The 13,936-nt window shown below is 44.5% G+C and overlaps 1 protein-coding gene across 1 annotated transcript in view; it reads right to left on the bottom strand.

The window, feature by feature from the left end:
- The window catches only part of caly (calcyon neuron-specific vesicular protein), a 31,564-nt gene extending 19,741 nt beyond the window's left edge, over positions 1–11,823 (bottom strand). The window contains exon 1 of the mRNA XM_078530762.1: positions 11,672–11,823. Coding sequence (XP_078386888.1) covers positions 11,672–11,800 — 129 coding nt within the window. The 5' untranslated portion in view covers positions 11,801–11,823. The remainder of the gene's footprint in view (positions 1–11,671) is intronic.
- Between the last annotated feature and the right edge of the window lie 2,113 nt (positions 11,824–13,936).

Raw genomic sequence — 13,936 nt, 5'->3', positions numbered from 1 at the left:
TATTCTATGATTCAGCTGCAAAGCAATCAAACTCTGCCATATCCCAGTTTCATTGAAAGGGCACGTTCATCTGCTAACTTCATTAACTTGCAAGTTATTTCACCATTTCATGGAGGACAGGACAGTATGGAAGGCAGATATCATCAGCTATTATCTAAAGTAATTTCCAAAGGAAAACAAATCTTAGACAAGGAAAGCTTACGACAAGATTTTTTTTGATGCAGAGCAGCAATTACCTTCTGTGACCAGCGTGCTTTGGAGAGTTTTTAGGCCAGACACTTCCATTCGACCACACGTAGTTCTAGTCCATCCCTTGTCTCACACAAGCCATCTGCTCCTATACCATTATCTGCACCCCAGCAAGGCACATATTCAAGCTGCAACTTACAACTGCAAGACTAACATATTTTAATAGCTTCATTCATCAAATTGTTGTAACAGCAACATGTGCATCTACTACAAGAATCCTGGCAAGCAACGTACAGTGGACCACATACTTTTTTCATTCATTCATGGGATGTGGGCATCACTGGCTAGACCAGCATTTATTGCCCATGCATAATTGCCCATGAGAAGATGGTGGTGAGCTGCCTTCTTGAACCACTGCAGTCCATGTTGTGCAGGTACACCCACAGTGCTGTTAGGAAGGGAGTTCCAGGATTTTCACCCAACGACAGTGAAGGAATGGCAAAGTTAAGATGGTGAGTGGATTGGAGGGCAACTTCCAGCTGGTGGTGTTCCCTTGTGTCTGCTGTCCTTGTCCATCTAGATGGTAGCAGTCGTGAGTATGGAAGGTGCGGTCTAAGGAGCCTTGGTGAATTCCTGCAGTGCATCTTGTAGATGGTACACACTGCTGCTACTGTGCTTCAGTGGTAGAGGGAGTGAAAGTTTGTGGATCAGATGCCAATCAAGCGGGCTGCTTTGTCTTAGATGGTGTCAAGCTTCTTGAGTGTTGTGGGAGCCGCACTCATCCAGGCAAGTGGGGAGTATCACATCACACTCCTGACTTGTGCCTTGCAGATGATGGACAGGCTTTGGGGAGTCAGGAGGTGAGTCACAGGATTCCTAGCCTCTGATCTGCTCTTGTAGCCACAGTATTTAGATGGCTAGTCCAGTTCAGTTTCTGGGCAATGTTGATAGTGAAGGATTCAGTGATGGTAATGCTATTGAATATCAAGGGGCGATGGTTATGTTCTCTCTTGTTGGAGATGGTCATTGCCTGGCACTTGTGTGGTGTGAATGTTACTTGCCACTTGTCAACCCAAGCCTGGATATTGTCCAGGTTTTGCTACATTTGGACATGGACTGCTTCAGTATCTGAGGAGTTGTGAATGGTGCTGAACATTGTGCAATCATCAACGAACATCCCCACTTCTGACCTTACAATGGAAGGTAGGCCACTGATGAAGCAGCTGAAGATGGTTGGGCCAGGACACTCCTAGGAACTCCCGCAGTGATGTCCCGGAACTGAGATGATTGACCTATGATAACTAAAACCAATTTCCTTTGTGCTAGCGGAGAGTTTTCCCCCTGATTCCCATTGACCCCTGTTTTGCTGGGGCTCCTTGATGCCACATTCAGTCAAATGCTGCCTTGATGTCAAGGGCAGTCACTCTCACCTCACCTCGGGAGTTCAGCTCTTTTGCCCATGTTTGAATCAAGGCTGTAATGAGGTCAGGAGCTGAGTGGCCCTGGCGGAACCCAAACTGAGTGTCAGTGAGCAGGTTATTGCTAAGCAAGTGCCACTTGATAGCACTGTTGATGACCCCTTCCATCACTTTATTGATGATGGAGAGCAGACTGATGGGGCGGTAATTGGTCGGGTTGGATTTGTCCTGCTTTTTGAGTGCAGGACCTGCCTGGGCAATTTTCTACATGGCCGGATAGATGCCAGTGTTGTAGCTGTACTGGAACAGCTTGGCTAGGGGCGTGGCAAGTTCTGGAGCACAAGTCTTCAGTACTATTGCCGGAATATTGTCAGGACCCATAGCCTTTGCTGTATCCAGTGCCTTCAGCTGTTTCTTGATATCACGTGGATTGAATCAAATTGATTCAAAACTGGCATCTGTGATGCTGGGGACCTCCGGAGGAGGCCGAGATGGATCATCCACTCGGCACTTCTGGCTGAAGATTGTTGCGAATGCTTCAGCCTTATCTTTTGCACTGATGTGCTGGGCTCCTCTATCATTGAAGATGGGGATATTTGTGGAGCCTCCTCCTGCAGTGAGTTGTTTAATTGCCCAGCACCATTCACGACTGGATGTGGCAGGACTGCAGAGCTTAGATCTGATCCTTTGGTTGTGGAATCATTTAGCCTTGTCTATCACATGCTACTTATGCTGTTTGGCACACAAATAGTCCTGTGTTATAGCTTCACCAGCTTGACACCTCATTTTTAGGCATGCCTGGTGCTGCTCCTGGCATGCCCTCCTGCACTCTTCATTGAACCAGGGCTGATCCCCTGGCTTGATGGTAATGGTAGAGTGGGGTATATGCCAGGCCATGAGGTTACAGATTGTGTTCGAGTACAATTCCGCTGCTGCTGATGGCCCACAGCACCTCATGGTTTCCCAGTCTTGAGTTGCTAGATCTATTCGAAATCTATCCCATTTAGCACTGTGGTAGTGCCACACAACACGATGGAGGGTATCCTCAATGTGAAGGACTGTGTGGTGGTCACTCCTGTAGATAATGTCAGATGCACCTGCAGCAGGCAGGTTGGTGAGGATGAGGTTAAGTATGCAACCCCCCCTTGTTGGCTCCCTCACCACCTGCCGCAGCCCCAGTCTAGCAGCTGTGTCCTTTCAGACTCAGCCAGCTTGGTCTGTACTGGTGCTACCGAGCCACTCTTGGTGATAGACATTGAAGTCCCACACCCAGAGTACATGCTGTGCCCTTGCCAACCTCAGTGCTTCTTCCAAGTAGATAGTATGTTCAGGAAGTGGTCACACTGCAGGTTAGGAGCATGGAGGCAGAAAGCGAATGGGTGGGTGACCGTCAGGCCAGGAGAACCAGCCAGGTAGAGCAGGAGTCCCCTAGGGTCCTGCTCAGTAATCGGTTTCCCATTTTGGATACTGGTGAGGGTGTTGGTTCCTCAGTCAGAGCCAAGTTTGTGGCACCACGAGCAACTCATCTGTACAGAAGAGGAGGAAGAAAAGAGGAAGAGCAATAGTGATAGGGGATTGGTTATTTAGGGTAACAGACAGGCATTTCTGCAGCCGTAAACATGACTCCAGGATGGTATGTTGCCTCCCTGGTGCCAGGGTCAAGGATGTCACCAAGCAGCTGCAGGACATTCTTCTGTGGGGCGGGGGGAGGAGGTGAACAGCAGAGGTTGTGGTCCATGTTGGTACCAATGATTTAGGTAGGGAGGGGGTCCTTCAGATAAAGGTTAGGGAGCCAGAAAGAAAACTAGCAAGCAGGACCTCAAAAGCAGTAATCTCTGGATGACTCCCAGTGCCATGTGTCAGTGAGTACAGGAATAGGAGGACAAGGCAGATGAATATGTGGCAGGAAAGATGGAGCAGGAGGGAGGGTTTTAGATTCCTGGGCCACTAGGACTGGCTCTGGGGGAGTTGGCACCTGGACAAGCTGGTTGGGTTGCACCTGAACAGAGCTGGGACTGAGTTCCTTGCTAGTGTTGTTGGGGGGGTTTTATACTAATTCGGCAGGGGTGTCGGAACCAGGAGAGAATATTGGAGAGTAATACCAAGGTGCACAAAATACAGGGAGGGACAGAAAGCACTGGAATAGAGAATAATAAGTTAATAGGCGGAGTCGGAGTAAGGGAAAAATTAATAAAGTCTAAATCAGGGTTATACTGCATGTATATGAATGCACTGAGCATAGTAAATAAAATTGGTGAGTTACAGGCACAGATTGCCATGCAGAATTATGATGTGGTGATAACAGAGACCTGGCTCAAGGAAGGGCAGGACTGGGTGTTAAATATTCTTGGGTACAAGGTGTTCAGAAAAGATAGGAAAGGAAGAAAAGGAGGAGGGGGTGACTGTAATGGTTAAGGAGAGCATTGCAGTGCTGGAGAAACGGGATGTCTCAGAGGGTTCAAGGACAGAATCTATTTGGCTAGAGCTAAGGAACAGAAAGGGTGCGATTACATTGCTCGGTGTAATCAATAGGCCACTAACCAGTGGGAAGGATGTAGAGGAACAAATCTGCAGAGAAATTACAGAGAGATGCAAACATTATAGTGTAGTTATTATGGGGGACTTTAGTTACCCGAATATGGACTGGGACAGTGGTAGTGTAAGGGGCAGAGAGGGGACAAGCATTCCTACAGTGTGTTCAGGAGAATTTTCTACAGCAGTATGTGTCCAGTCCAACAAGAAAGGAGGCACTGCTAGACCTAGTTCTTGGAAATGAGGTGGGCCAAGTAGATCAAGTGTCAGTGGGGGAACAGTTAGCAAACAGTGATCATTTTATAAGGTTTAGGATGACGGTAGGAAAGGACAATGGAAAATCCAGAGTTAGAATAATTAACTGGGGGAGAGCCGACTTCAATAGGGCAGGAACGGAGCTGGGCTGGATAGACTGGAACCAAAGGTTGGCGGGAAAAACAGTAGCTGAACAATGGGCTACCATCAAATTAGAAACGTTTTGGGCACAGTCAAGGTATATCCCCTCAAAAGGGAAAGGTAGAGCAAACAAATCCAGAGTTCCCTGGATGAAAAAAGTGATAGAAATTAAGATAAGGAAGAAAAAGTGCACTTATGAGAGGTGTCAGGTAGAAAATAAAATAGAGAACCAAGCTGAACACAGAAGGTTCAGAGGGGAGGTGAAGGAGCAAATAAGAGAAGTGAAGAAGGATTATGAGGAAAGACTGGCAGCCAACATAAAGAGAAATCCCAAAGTCTTCTATAAGCACATAAATAGAAAAACGGTGGTAAAAGGAGTGGGGTCGATTAGGGACCAAAAAGGGGGTTTACACATGGAGGCAGGGGGTATGGCTGAGGGGTTAAATGAATACTTTGCATCTGTCTTTACCAAGGAAGCAGATGCTACTCAGGCCGTGGTGACAGAGGAGGAAACTCTGTCACTAGACGGGTTCAAAATTGCCAAAGAAGAGGTATTGGATAAACTGTCGGTACTAATGGCTGACAAGGCACCGGGGCCGGATGAGATGCATCCAAAGATATTGAAGGAAGTGAGAGTGGAAATTGCAGGGGCACTGGCCATAATCTTTCAGTCTTCCCGAAGACTCAAGGGTGGTGCCAAAGGACTGGAGAATTGTAAACATTACACCCTTGTTCAAAAAAGATTGTAGGGATAAGCCCAACAATTACAGGCCAGTCAGTTTAACTTTGGTGGTAGGGAAGTTCTAGAAACAAATATTCGGGATAGAATTAATAGTCACATGGAATAATGTGGGTTGATTAGGAAGAGCCAGCATGGATATCTTAAGGGAAAATCATGTTTAGTTAACTTGCTGGAGGCTTTTGAAGAGTTAGCAGAAAGAGTTAATGAGGGTAATGCGGTGTACATGGATTTCCAAAAGGCATTTGATACAGTGCCACACGACAGACTTCTGAGTAATGTTATAGCTCATGGAATAAAAGGGGCAGTATCAACATGAATACAAAATTGGCTGAGTGATAGGAAACAGCGAGTAATGGCCAATGGATATTTTTCGGGTTGGAGGAAGGTTTGTAGTGGAGTTCCCCAGGGGTTGGTATTGGTAATGATTTAGATCTTGGTGTGCAGGGGACAATTTCAAAGTTTGCGGATGGTAATAAATTTGGAAGCATTTTAAACTGTGAGGAGGACAGTTTAGAACTTCATAAGGACATAAACAAGTTGGTGGAGTAGGCAGATAGGTGGCGATTGAAGTTCAATGCAGAGAGGTGTGAATTGATACCTTTTGGTAGGATGAACATGGAGAGACAATATAAAATAAGGGGTACAACTCTAAAGGGTGTGCAGAAGCAGAGGGACCTGGGTGTGTACGTGTAGGTGACAGGACAGATGGAGAGAGCAGTTAATAAAGCTTACAATATCCTAAGCTTTATTATTAGGGCATAGAGTACAAGAGCGAGGATATTATGCTGAACTTGTATAGGACACTAGCTAGACCTCAGCTGGAGTATTGTGTACAATTCTGGGCGCCACACTTTAGGAAGGATGTGAACACATTGGAGAGTGCAGAACAGGTTTACAAAAATAGTTCCAAGCATGAGAATCCTCAGCTATGAGGATAGATAGGAGAGTTTGAACTGTTCTCCTTGGAGAGGTGAAGGCTAAGAGGAGATTTGATAGAGGTGTTCAAAATCATGAGGGGGCTGGACAGAATAGATAGGGAGAAACTGTTCCAGCTCATAAAAGGATCGAGAACAAGGAGGCACAGATTTAAAGTGATTTGCAAAAGGAGCAAATGCAATATGAGAAAAAACTTTTTCACACAATGAGTGGTTTGGGTCTGGAATGCACTGCCTGGAAGTGTGGTAGAGGCAGGTTCAATTGAGGCATTCAAGAGGGTATTAGATGATTACTTAAATAGAAACAATGTGTAGGGTTATGGGGAAAAGACATGAGAATGGCACTGAGTAATAATGCTCATTTGGAGCGCTGATGCAGACATGATGGGCCGAGTGGCCTCCTTCTGCACCATAACAATTCTGTGATTTTGTGGAGCGGTGTTCAACATGGGGGAGCATTGATTCGTCAGCTGAGGGAGGGGGGTATATGGTAATCAGCAGGAGGTTTCTTTGTCCATGTTTGATCTGGTGCTATGAGACTTCATGGGGTCTGGAGTCGATGTTGAGGATTCCCAGGGCAACTTCATCCCGACTGTATACCACTGTTCCACCACCTCTGCTGGGTCTGTCCTGCCGGTGGGACAGGACATACCCAGGGATGGTGATGGTGGTGTCTGGGACATTACCTGTAAGATATAATTCCGTGAGGATGACTATGTCAGGCTGTGGCTTGACTAGTCTGTGAGATAGCTCTCCTAATTTTGGCACAAGGCCCCAGATGTTAGTAAGGAGGACTTTGCAGGGTCGACAGGGCTGAGTTTGTCGTTGTCGTTTCTGGTGCCTAGGTCGATGCCAGGTGGTCCGTCCACTTTCATTCCTTGTAGGCTTTTTAGCATTTTGATACAACTGAGTGGCTTGCTGGGCCTTTTCATAGGGCATTTTAAGAATCAGCCACATTGCTGTGGGTCTGACCCACAGGGTAGGCCAGACCAGGTAAGCATAGCAGATTTCCTTCCCTAAAGGGCATTCGTGAACCAGATGGGTTTTTATGACAATCGGCAAAGGCTTTGTGGTCATCATTAGACTTTTAATTCCAGATTTTTATTGAATTCAAATCTTTGTCATGGTGGGATTCAAACCCAGGACCATTACCCTGGGTCTCTGGATCACTGGTCCAGTGACAATCCCACTATACCACCGCCTCCCCCATCATGGCAACTGAGTAGGGACTGAGCCCAGGATCTGCAATCCCCCTTCAACTGTGGTACAACTGCTGTCCCGGGATAGACGCTGCAAAGTCAACTGGTAAGATTATTTTAACAAGGAAACAAAACAGGAAATTAAATCTGTGTAAATACTGCATAAATAAGGCATATGCCAATGACACTAGTCACTTGTCTCCACAGTTCTGGCTTCCCTGGAGCCTCACCATGCAACATCTGTCTTATATCCAATGACCTTCAGATTAAACTCAAAATGCAAGGTTGAGAGGCTGCACTGTGCAGTTTCTACTCTTACACCTGAGTTCTGCTCAGCACTCTAAGCTTCCCCACGTAATACACTTTCTGTCATCAGTGAAGACAAAGTCCCACACTCGCTGGAAGGGGTTGTTCTCAAAGGGACTGAGAATTGGACATAAGACTACAATACTGAAGTATCGGTTCTCCAATCTAAGCTACTTTCTAGCACTGCTCTCCACTGGACCACAGCATCAGTGACTTTACAGGCATGTCTCTACAATGCTATCAACTGGCTCGAATGCACTGGCATAAAGAAACAGTAAACAGATTACAACAACAGGACCATGTTCATCCGGGATATAGCTGGAAAGGTCCTGCATCACCTGATCCAAGCTTCAATGGAAATAGCAGATTATAATCAGTTTGGAACTACATAAAGAGTCAAGTGCCAAAAGTATATATTGGGTGTAAGAGGCCATTGATGTGCTAAACTGAATTATGGCTTCTGCAATAGAGATTGTGGAGCTAAATCCATTGATTATAACATCAGTCAAACTCAATGATGATAGATGATTATGATTTTTCCACCACTTGTATGACCCTTTGCTCTCAACACACTCTTACTTTAGTGTGAGTGTCCAACCCAAACCTAGCTTAATGCCTGACAATAGGGTCATTGGCAATGGGGTTATTAGCAACAGGGTCATTAGCAATAGGGTTATTGGCAATGGTGTCATTGGCAATGGTTTTATTGGCACTGGGGTCATTGTAATAGGGTCATTAACAATGGTGCCATTAGCCATGGTGTCATTGGCAATGGTGTCATTAGTAATAGGGTTATTAGCAATGGTGTCATTGACAATGGAGTCATTAGTAATGGTGTCATTGGCAATGGCGTCATTGGCAATGGTGTCATTGGCAATGGGTTATTGGCAATGTGTTATTGGCAATGGGGTCACTGGCAATGGTGTCATTAGTAATAGGGTCATTGACAATGGTGTCATTGACAATGGTGTCATTGACAATGGGTTATTGGCAATGGGTTATTGGCAATGGGGTCACTGGCAATGGGATCATTAGTAATGAGATTATTGGCATTCTGGGTTTGTTTCTAATTGCCTTGCTGCAGCATGTAGCATATAGCATGGGTAGCATGCACCCAAAACTAAGATGCCTGAGGATCCATAGAAATTGCTTTTCAGGTTCAGTTGCATCTTTGAGGCAGGTTTCCAGTGTCAGTTGTGCCTCCACAGACAGCTCACAGCTGAGAAAAGGACAACTTTGGCCTGCCTATATTTTTAAAAATTAATTTATGGGATGTTGGCATTGCTGGCTAGGCCACATTATCAATAGGGCAGCAGCCTTCAGATATGCCCTGTGAAGCAGGGTGGGGGAGTGGGGTGGAGAATGGATTACTGGCATGGGGTGGGGGGCGATTGTAATGTTTTAATAGTCAGGAGAGCATTTATGCCTCACTCATGAATAATTAATTTCAAAATGAGCTTCTTCAATGTGCCCCTCATTAACAGATTCAAATCTAAGGCCTGGTGGGTGCCTAAAATGATGAACTCTTTTCGAATCAGGGCTCTGAAGAAGAGTCATACGGACTTGAAACATTAACTCTGTTTCTCTCTCCACAGCTGCCGTCAGACCTGCTGAGTTTTTCCAGCATTGCCCATTTTTATTACAGACCAAGTTCGACCCACTGGTACCAGGATCCTTTTAAAATGTAAATATTTACAAAAAATTATATAGCATTTTAGCAGCATTTTGCCTAGTTTTTGGTTAAATTGCTTTCTTTCAAAGTTCTGTTGAAATAGTGAGTTTTGATGATATCATCGGGAAACTGGTTAGGAGAAAACTGAGGCACTGTGACTAAATTCTCAGTGGGCAGCAGACGGCGAATTGGACAATTCGTCTGTTAAAACTGATTCTGATCAGCATATGTGATTGTCTTTTTATAACCAAGTTCTATACAAGTGGTGTCACTTTAATTAGTGAATGTAATAGTGCAAGGAAGCTGAGTGTCGTCAGGACAGTGCAGGTCTTTAACCAGAAACAGTTCATCTTCAGCTGTGTCTATTTTATTCCGCTCCCTCTCACCTCTAGGTTTAGCAACTGCTAAAGATGCTGCCTAGGACGTCTTGTGACTGGAACGGCAGCATTGAAAGGTCTATTTTAAGCCGTGAATTCTTTGAAAACAAATGTTGCCACCATACATAATTTATATTTCCATTCCTGAAACTCACATTAAAAATTTTCACAGCTCCCTGATAGCTTAACTGGATTAAGTGATGTATTACTGAGCCATATAGATCAGGAAGACTTCAGGTTTAATCTTTGGTCTGTGATTTTACTTCAGCCCAGATAACAACAGGACATTGCAATTGGCTTCAGTGCCCCTGGACTGGATGAGGCTTGGCGGGGTGGGGGGTGGCTGGAATCAGGCATGGTTTCTGCCGTGCATTGCCATTAATTTTGGATAGGGTACAAGGTAGGGAATTGGGTTTAGTTTTGATGAAGCTGCCCTGGTTAAATAGCCTGCTGTTACTCACTGACTGGGCAATATATGAGAATGGGCACTTCAGTAAAGTAGCAAACGGCCGTTTAGATCCACAGAATTGTCCTGTAGAATCAGTCAGTGCCGTCAGCGGAGGAGAGAGAAAGATTCAGGTAAAACTATTTTTTACAGTATCTCCATCTCCATCCGTTCCACGAGTGCTCTGCCTGAGGTAGCTCCTTGACTCACTGTCTCCCGATGCTTCACTCCGTATCTATTGAATTCAAATGTTTTCACTGGCGTAAGTAAAAATTGGGGACAAAATGACTGAGCCCACACAGACTGGGAGCTCAAACATCGCTCCTTGCCACACCGTCCTTTGAACTAGAAGAAAATCCCACTGCTGGGATGTAAATACTGCAGCTGAAATGACTGACGCTGTCTGTTTGGACACCAGCTGCATTTGTGTTGTAGAAAAGATACAGGTCGATTGATAATCTGACATTTGTTAATGTGCATTATCTACTGGAAGGAATATATGTCAGATTCATTATGATGTCTTTAATTAGTATGTTTTTCTGTATTCTAAATTATTTACATTCCACAATTAACATAAATCACCATAATGTCTTTAGTCATCAACTAGAATGATATCAGTATAAGCAAAAACAAGCATGTTACTTTATACAAAGTCCTAATTTCATTCTGCTTTAACTCGTTCTGTTCTGATGTATCCATACCCCTGAAATTACAAGGTGGGTTCCACTGTAGGGAGGCTTAATGCATTCACCTGATATTATAACTTCCACAACTTCAGCAGGGATATTAACTTGTTTAAGACAAATGAGTTTGCCTCTCCATTGAAATAGCAAAGGAATTCACATCAATGCGTTATGCATTTGTACGTTAGTGTCCCACGGTGTAATTGATTCCTCATTTAAAGGCCACTGTCAGCTTTATATATCTTTATACACATGCTGAGTGCTGCCTTTGCCATTTTAAGTGCCTTTTTCTGACCTGTTTTGGTCACATTCTAGTCTCTAAACAAGAGACAGGGCAAATGGCTTGCTTCAAGAGCACTGCTCCTGAGCAGCTACCTGAATGTTCCCAGGAATGCCTGAGTACACTTCCTTTCCAATTTCCACTTTGCTCCCTGTGGGAAAAGTTCCCACCCTAACAGCAACTCATTGTGTGATGAACCAGAGGTTTGAACCCACATCCCAACCTCTTAAGGCACAGAGCCAGTTCCTAATTTCTTCTTTTGTTTTAATGTCAATAAAATCAACTTGCTGTATGACACCAGTATGAGTTGGTACAGTCAAGTTACTTTAAATCCTGATTTCAACACGAACATTTTCTACCGGTTATCTATTTCAACGGCACTGAACAGCCACAGTGCCAGCTGCCTTTGCTGTTTTAGAGAGTGATTGAAGCCCACGTGTCATGCTGGGGTCTCCCTTTATCAAATCCAAGCACAGTTGCTATATATTTCGATGTACCTTCTCAGGGATAGGCTGCTGAAGCTGATTAACATCCAGTGGGGTTATCAGGGGGATGTTATCAAAGCCATCATCTGCACCATGCTCTTTCTCTGTCTTCTCAGAGAGATTACATCCAGGTTTCACCATGTCTGGTTGGGGTGACTAATGTCGTCTGTGAAAGGAAATTAAAACATTTAATAAGAAACTTTTTCTGATAAACTTGTGTTTTAGCAAAGCTCCAAGTTCAATTGTAAAGGTCCTGTTCCTCAATCTACTCTGTAGAGGGATATTGTTAATTCATTAAAGAGTTTTCAGGCAGGGTCACTGCAAAAACAAAATACTGCAGATGTTGAAAATTTAAAAAGTTAATGCTGTTTTTCTCTCCCCCTCTCCACAGATGCTGCCCGACCTTCTGAGCATTTCTAGCACTTTCTATTTTAGGATCAGTAAAATTAGCTCTTAATTGTTTTCTGAAATCCCGGCATGTTGCAGCAGGGTTTCTGGAGTAGACATCGGGTGGAATTGGCACCAGTTTGGAGATGGGGTGGACATTTAATCGGGCAGGAGGGTGCTCAATGGGCCTTCCGCCTCCACCCGGTTAAGTCTGGGGAGGGAATGGATGTTAATTGAGACCCTTAAGTGAGCAAAATGACCACTTAAAAGCCTCAACCTCCTGCCTCTGGTATTCAACTAGTGGTGAGCAGGAGAGTGGGAAACTCAAAAAGCAAACTCTGTCAGGTTTGCTTGCAGGCTTCCATAGTGGAATTGAGGGGTTTGGGGGGTGAGGGGTGTGGTCCCTTGTTACAGGCACACAAGTGCCTGATGTTTGTACTATATATATTTCAACTTAAAAGCTTATAGAGTGTGTAAAGATTGGGCTGCAGTTCTATCCTTCATTGCCTGGACTTTCTGGGTAGAACATCAGGTAGATGTTAAAGATCTCATGGCACTATTTTGAAGAAGAGCAGGGGCGTTCTCCTGGGTGTCCTGGCCAATAGTTACACCTCAGTTAGCGAGACAAAAAAACAGATTATGTGATCATTAGCACATTGCAGTCTGTGGGAGCTTGCTGTGTGCAAATTGGCTGCCCCATTTCTAAATTACCAACAGTAACTGCTCTTCAAAATTACTTCATTGACTGTAACCTGCTTTGGAACATTGTGTAAGGTCCTATATAAATGCAAGTCTTCCTTTAAAAGTTCCTTCTTCTCCAACTCTGGACTTGAGTCTTGCAACAAAGTCCACCATTAACTTTTTGCATCAGTTTGCCTTGTTCCTTCTCTAAATGTAGCTACCATTTTTTTGTGCCAATCTGTGCTAAGTATGATCAGCTCACACTCATGAGCAACAGAGTTCACTTCGCATTTTTCAGTTTTGCAACTCACCAAGGCTCCTTCGACAGCACCTTCCAAACCCGTGACCTCTACCACCTAGAAAGACAAGGACAGCAGATGCCTTGGAACACCACCACCTGCAAGTTCCCCTTCAAGCTCCACACCATCCTGACTTGGAAATATATCGTTGTTCCTTCACTGTCCCTGGATCAAAATCCTGGAACTTTCTCCCTAACATGTACCTAAAGCACATGGGCTGCAGCATTTCAAGAAGGCAGCTCACCACCACCTTCTCAAGAGCAACTAGGGATGGGCAATAAATGCTAGTCTAGCCAGCAACATCCACATCCCATGAACGAATAATAAAAAAAGTTATTTCACATACAACCTCTATAGACAGTCAAAGAAAATGCAGGTTCTTTTATCCCACTAGGTTGTACATGATTTGAATCTAGATCCCAGGGGGAAAGGACAATGTACTAACTGTGCAAACTTGCCCAATCATGATATAACATGAGTAATCAAAAAGTACTCAATTGTGTGGCTATAAAGGAGGGTCAATATTACACCTTTATTCTTACAGTCAGAGGCCTGATATTGTTAGAACCTGTGGCAGCTTCATCTGATTCCTCAGAAAAACCTTGAGTGTTTGATCTGAGCAACCAGCATGCCTGATCTCTCCTTTCTCTGCCACTGAAGCCAGGCTTAAGGGCATCTGAGTTTTGCCCAGAGTGGTTCTGGATTATAGTCTCCCATACTATCAACACCTGACAAAAACCACAGTTAAAAGAAAGAGGTGGATCACCAAATCCAGAAATCAGCTGGGTCCAGCCTTTACCCTTGTTTTGTTAGTAGTTGAATATTGTACGCCTACATGGGCAGGAAAAGCATAGAGAAATCTTGTGGACTTGCAATTGTATCATCACAAGAGCACTGAAACCAGCACCAA

The sequence above is a fragment of the Cetorhinus maximus genome, chromosome 27 (genome assembly GCF_964194155.1).
Source record: "Cetorhinus maximus chromosome 27, sCetMax3.hap1.1, whole genome shotgun sequence".
Lineage (NCBI taxonomy): Eukaryota > Metazoa > Chordata > Chondrichthyes > Lamniformes > Cetorhinidae > Cetorhinus > Cetorhinus maximus.
This window is presented reverse-complemented; position numbering and strand designations above follow the sequence as displayed.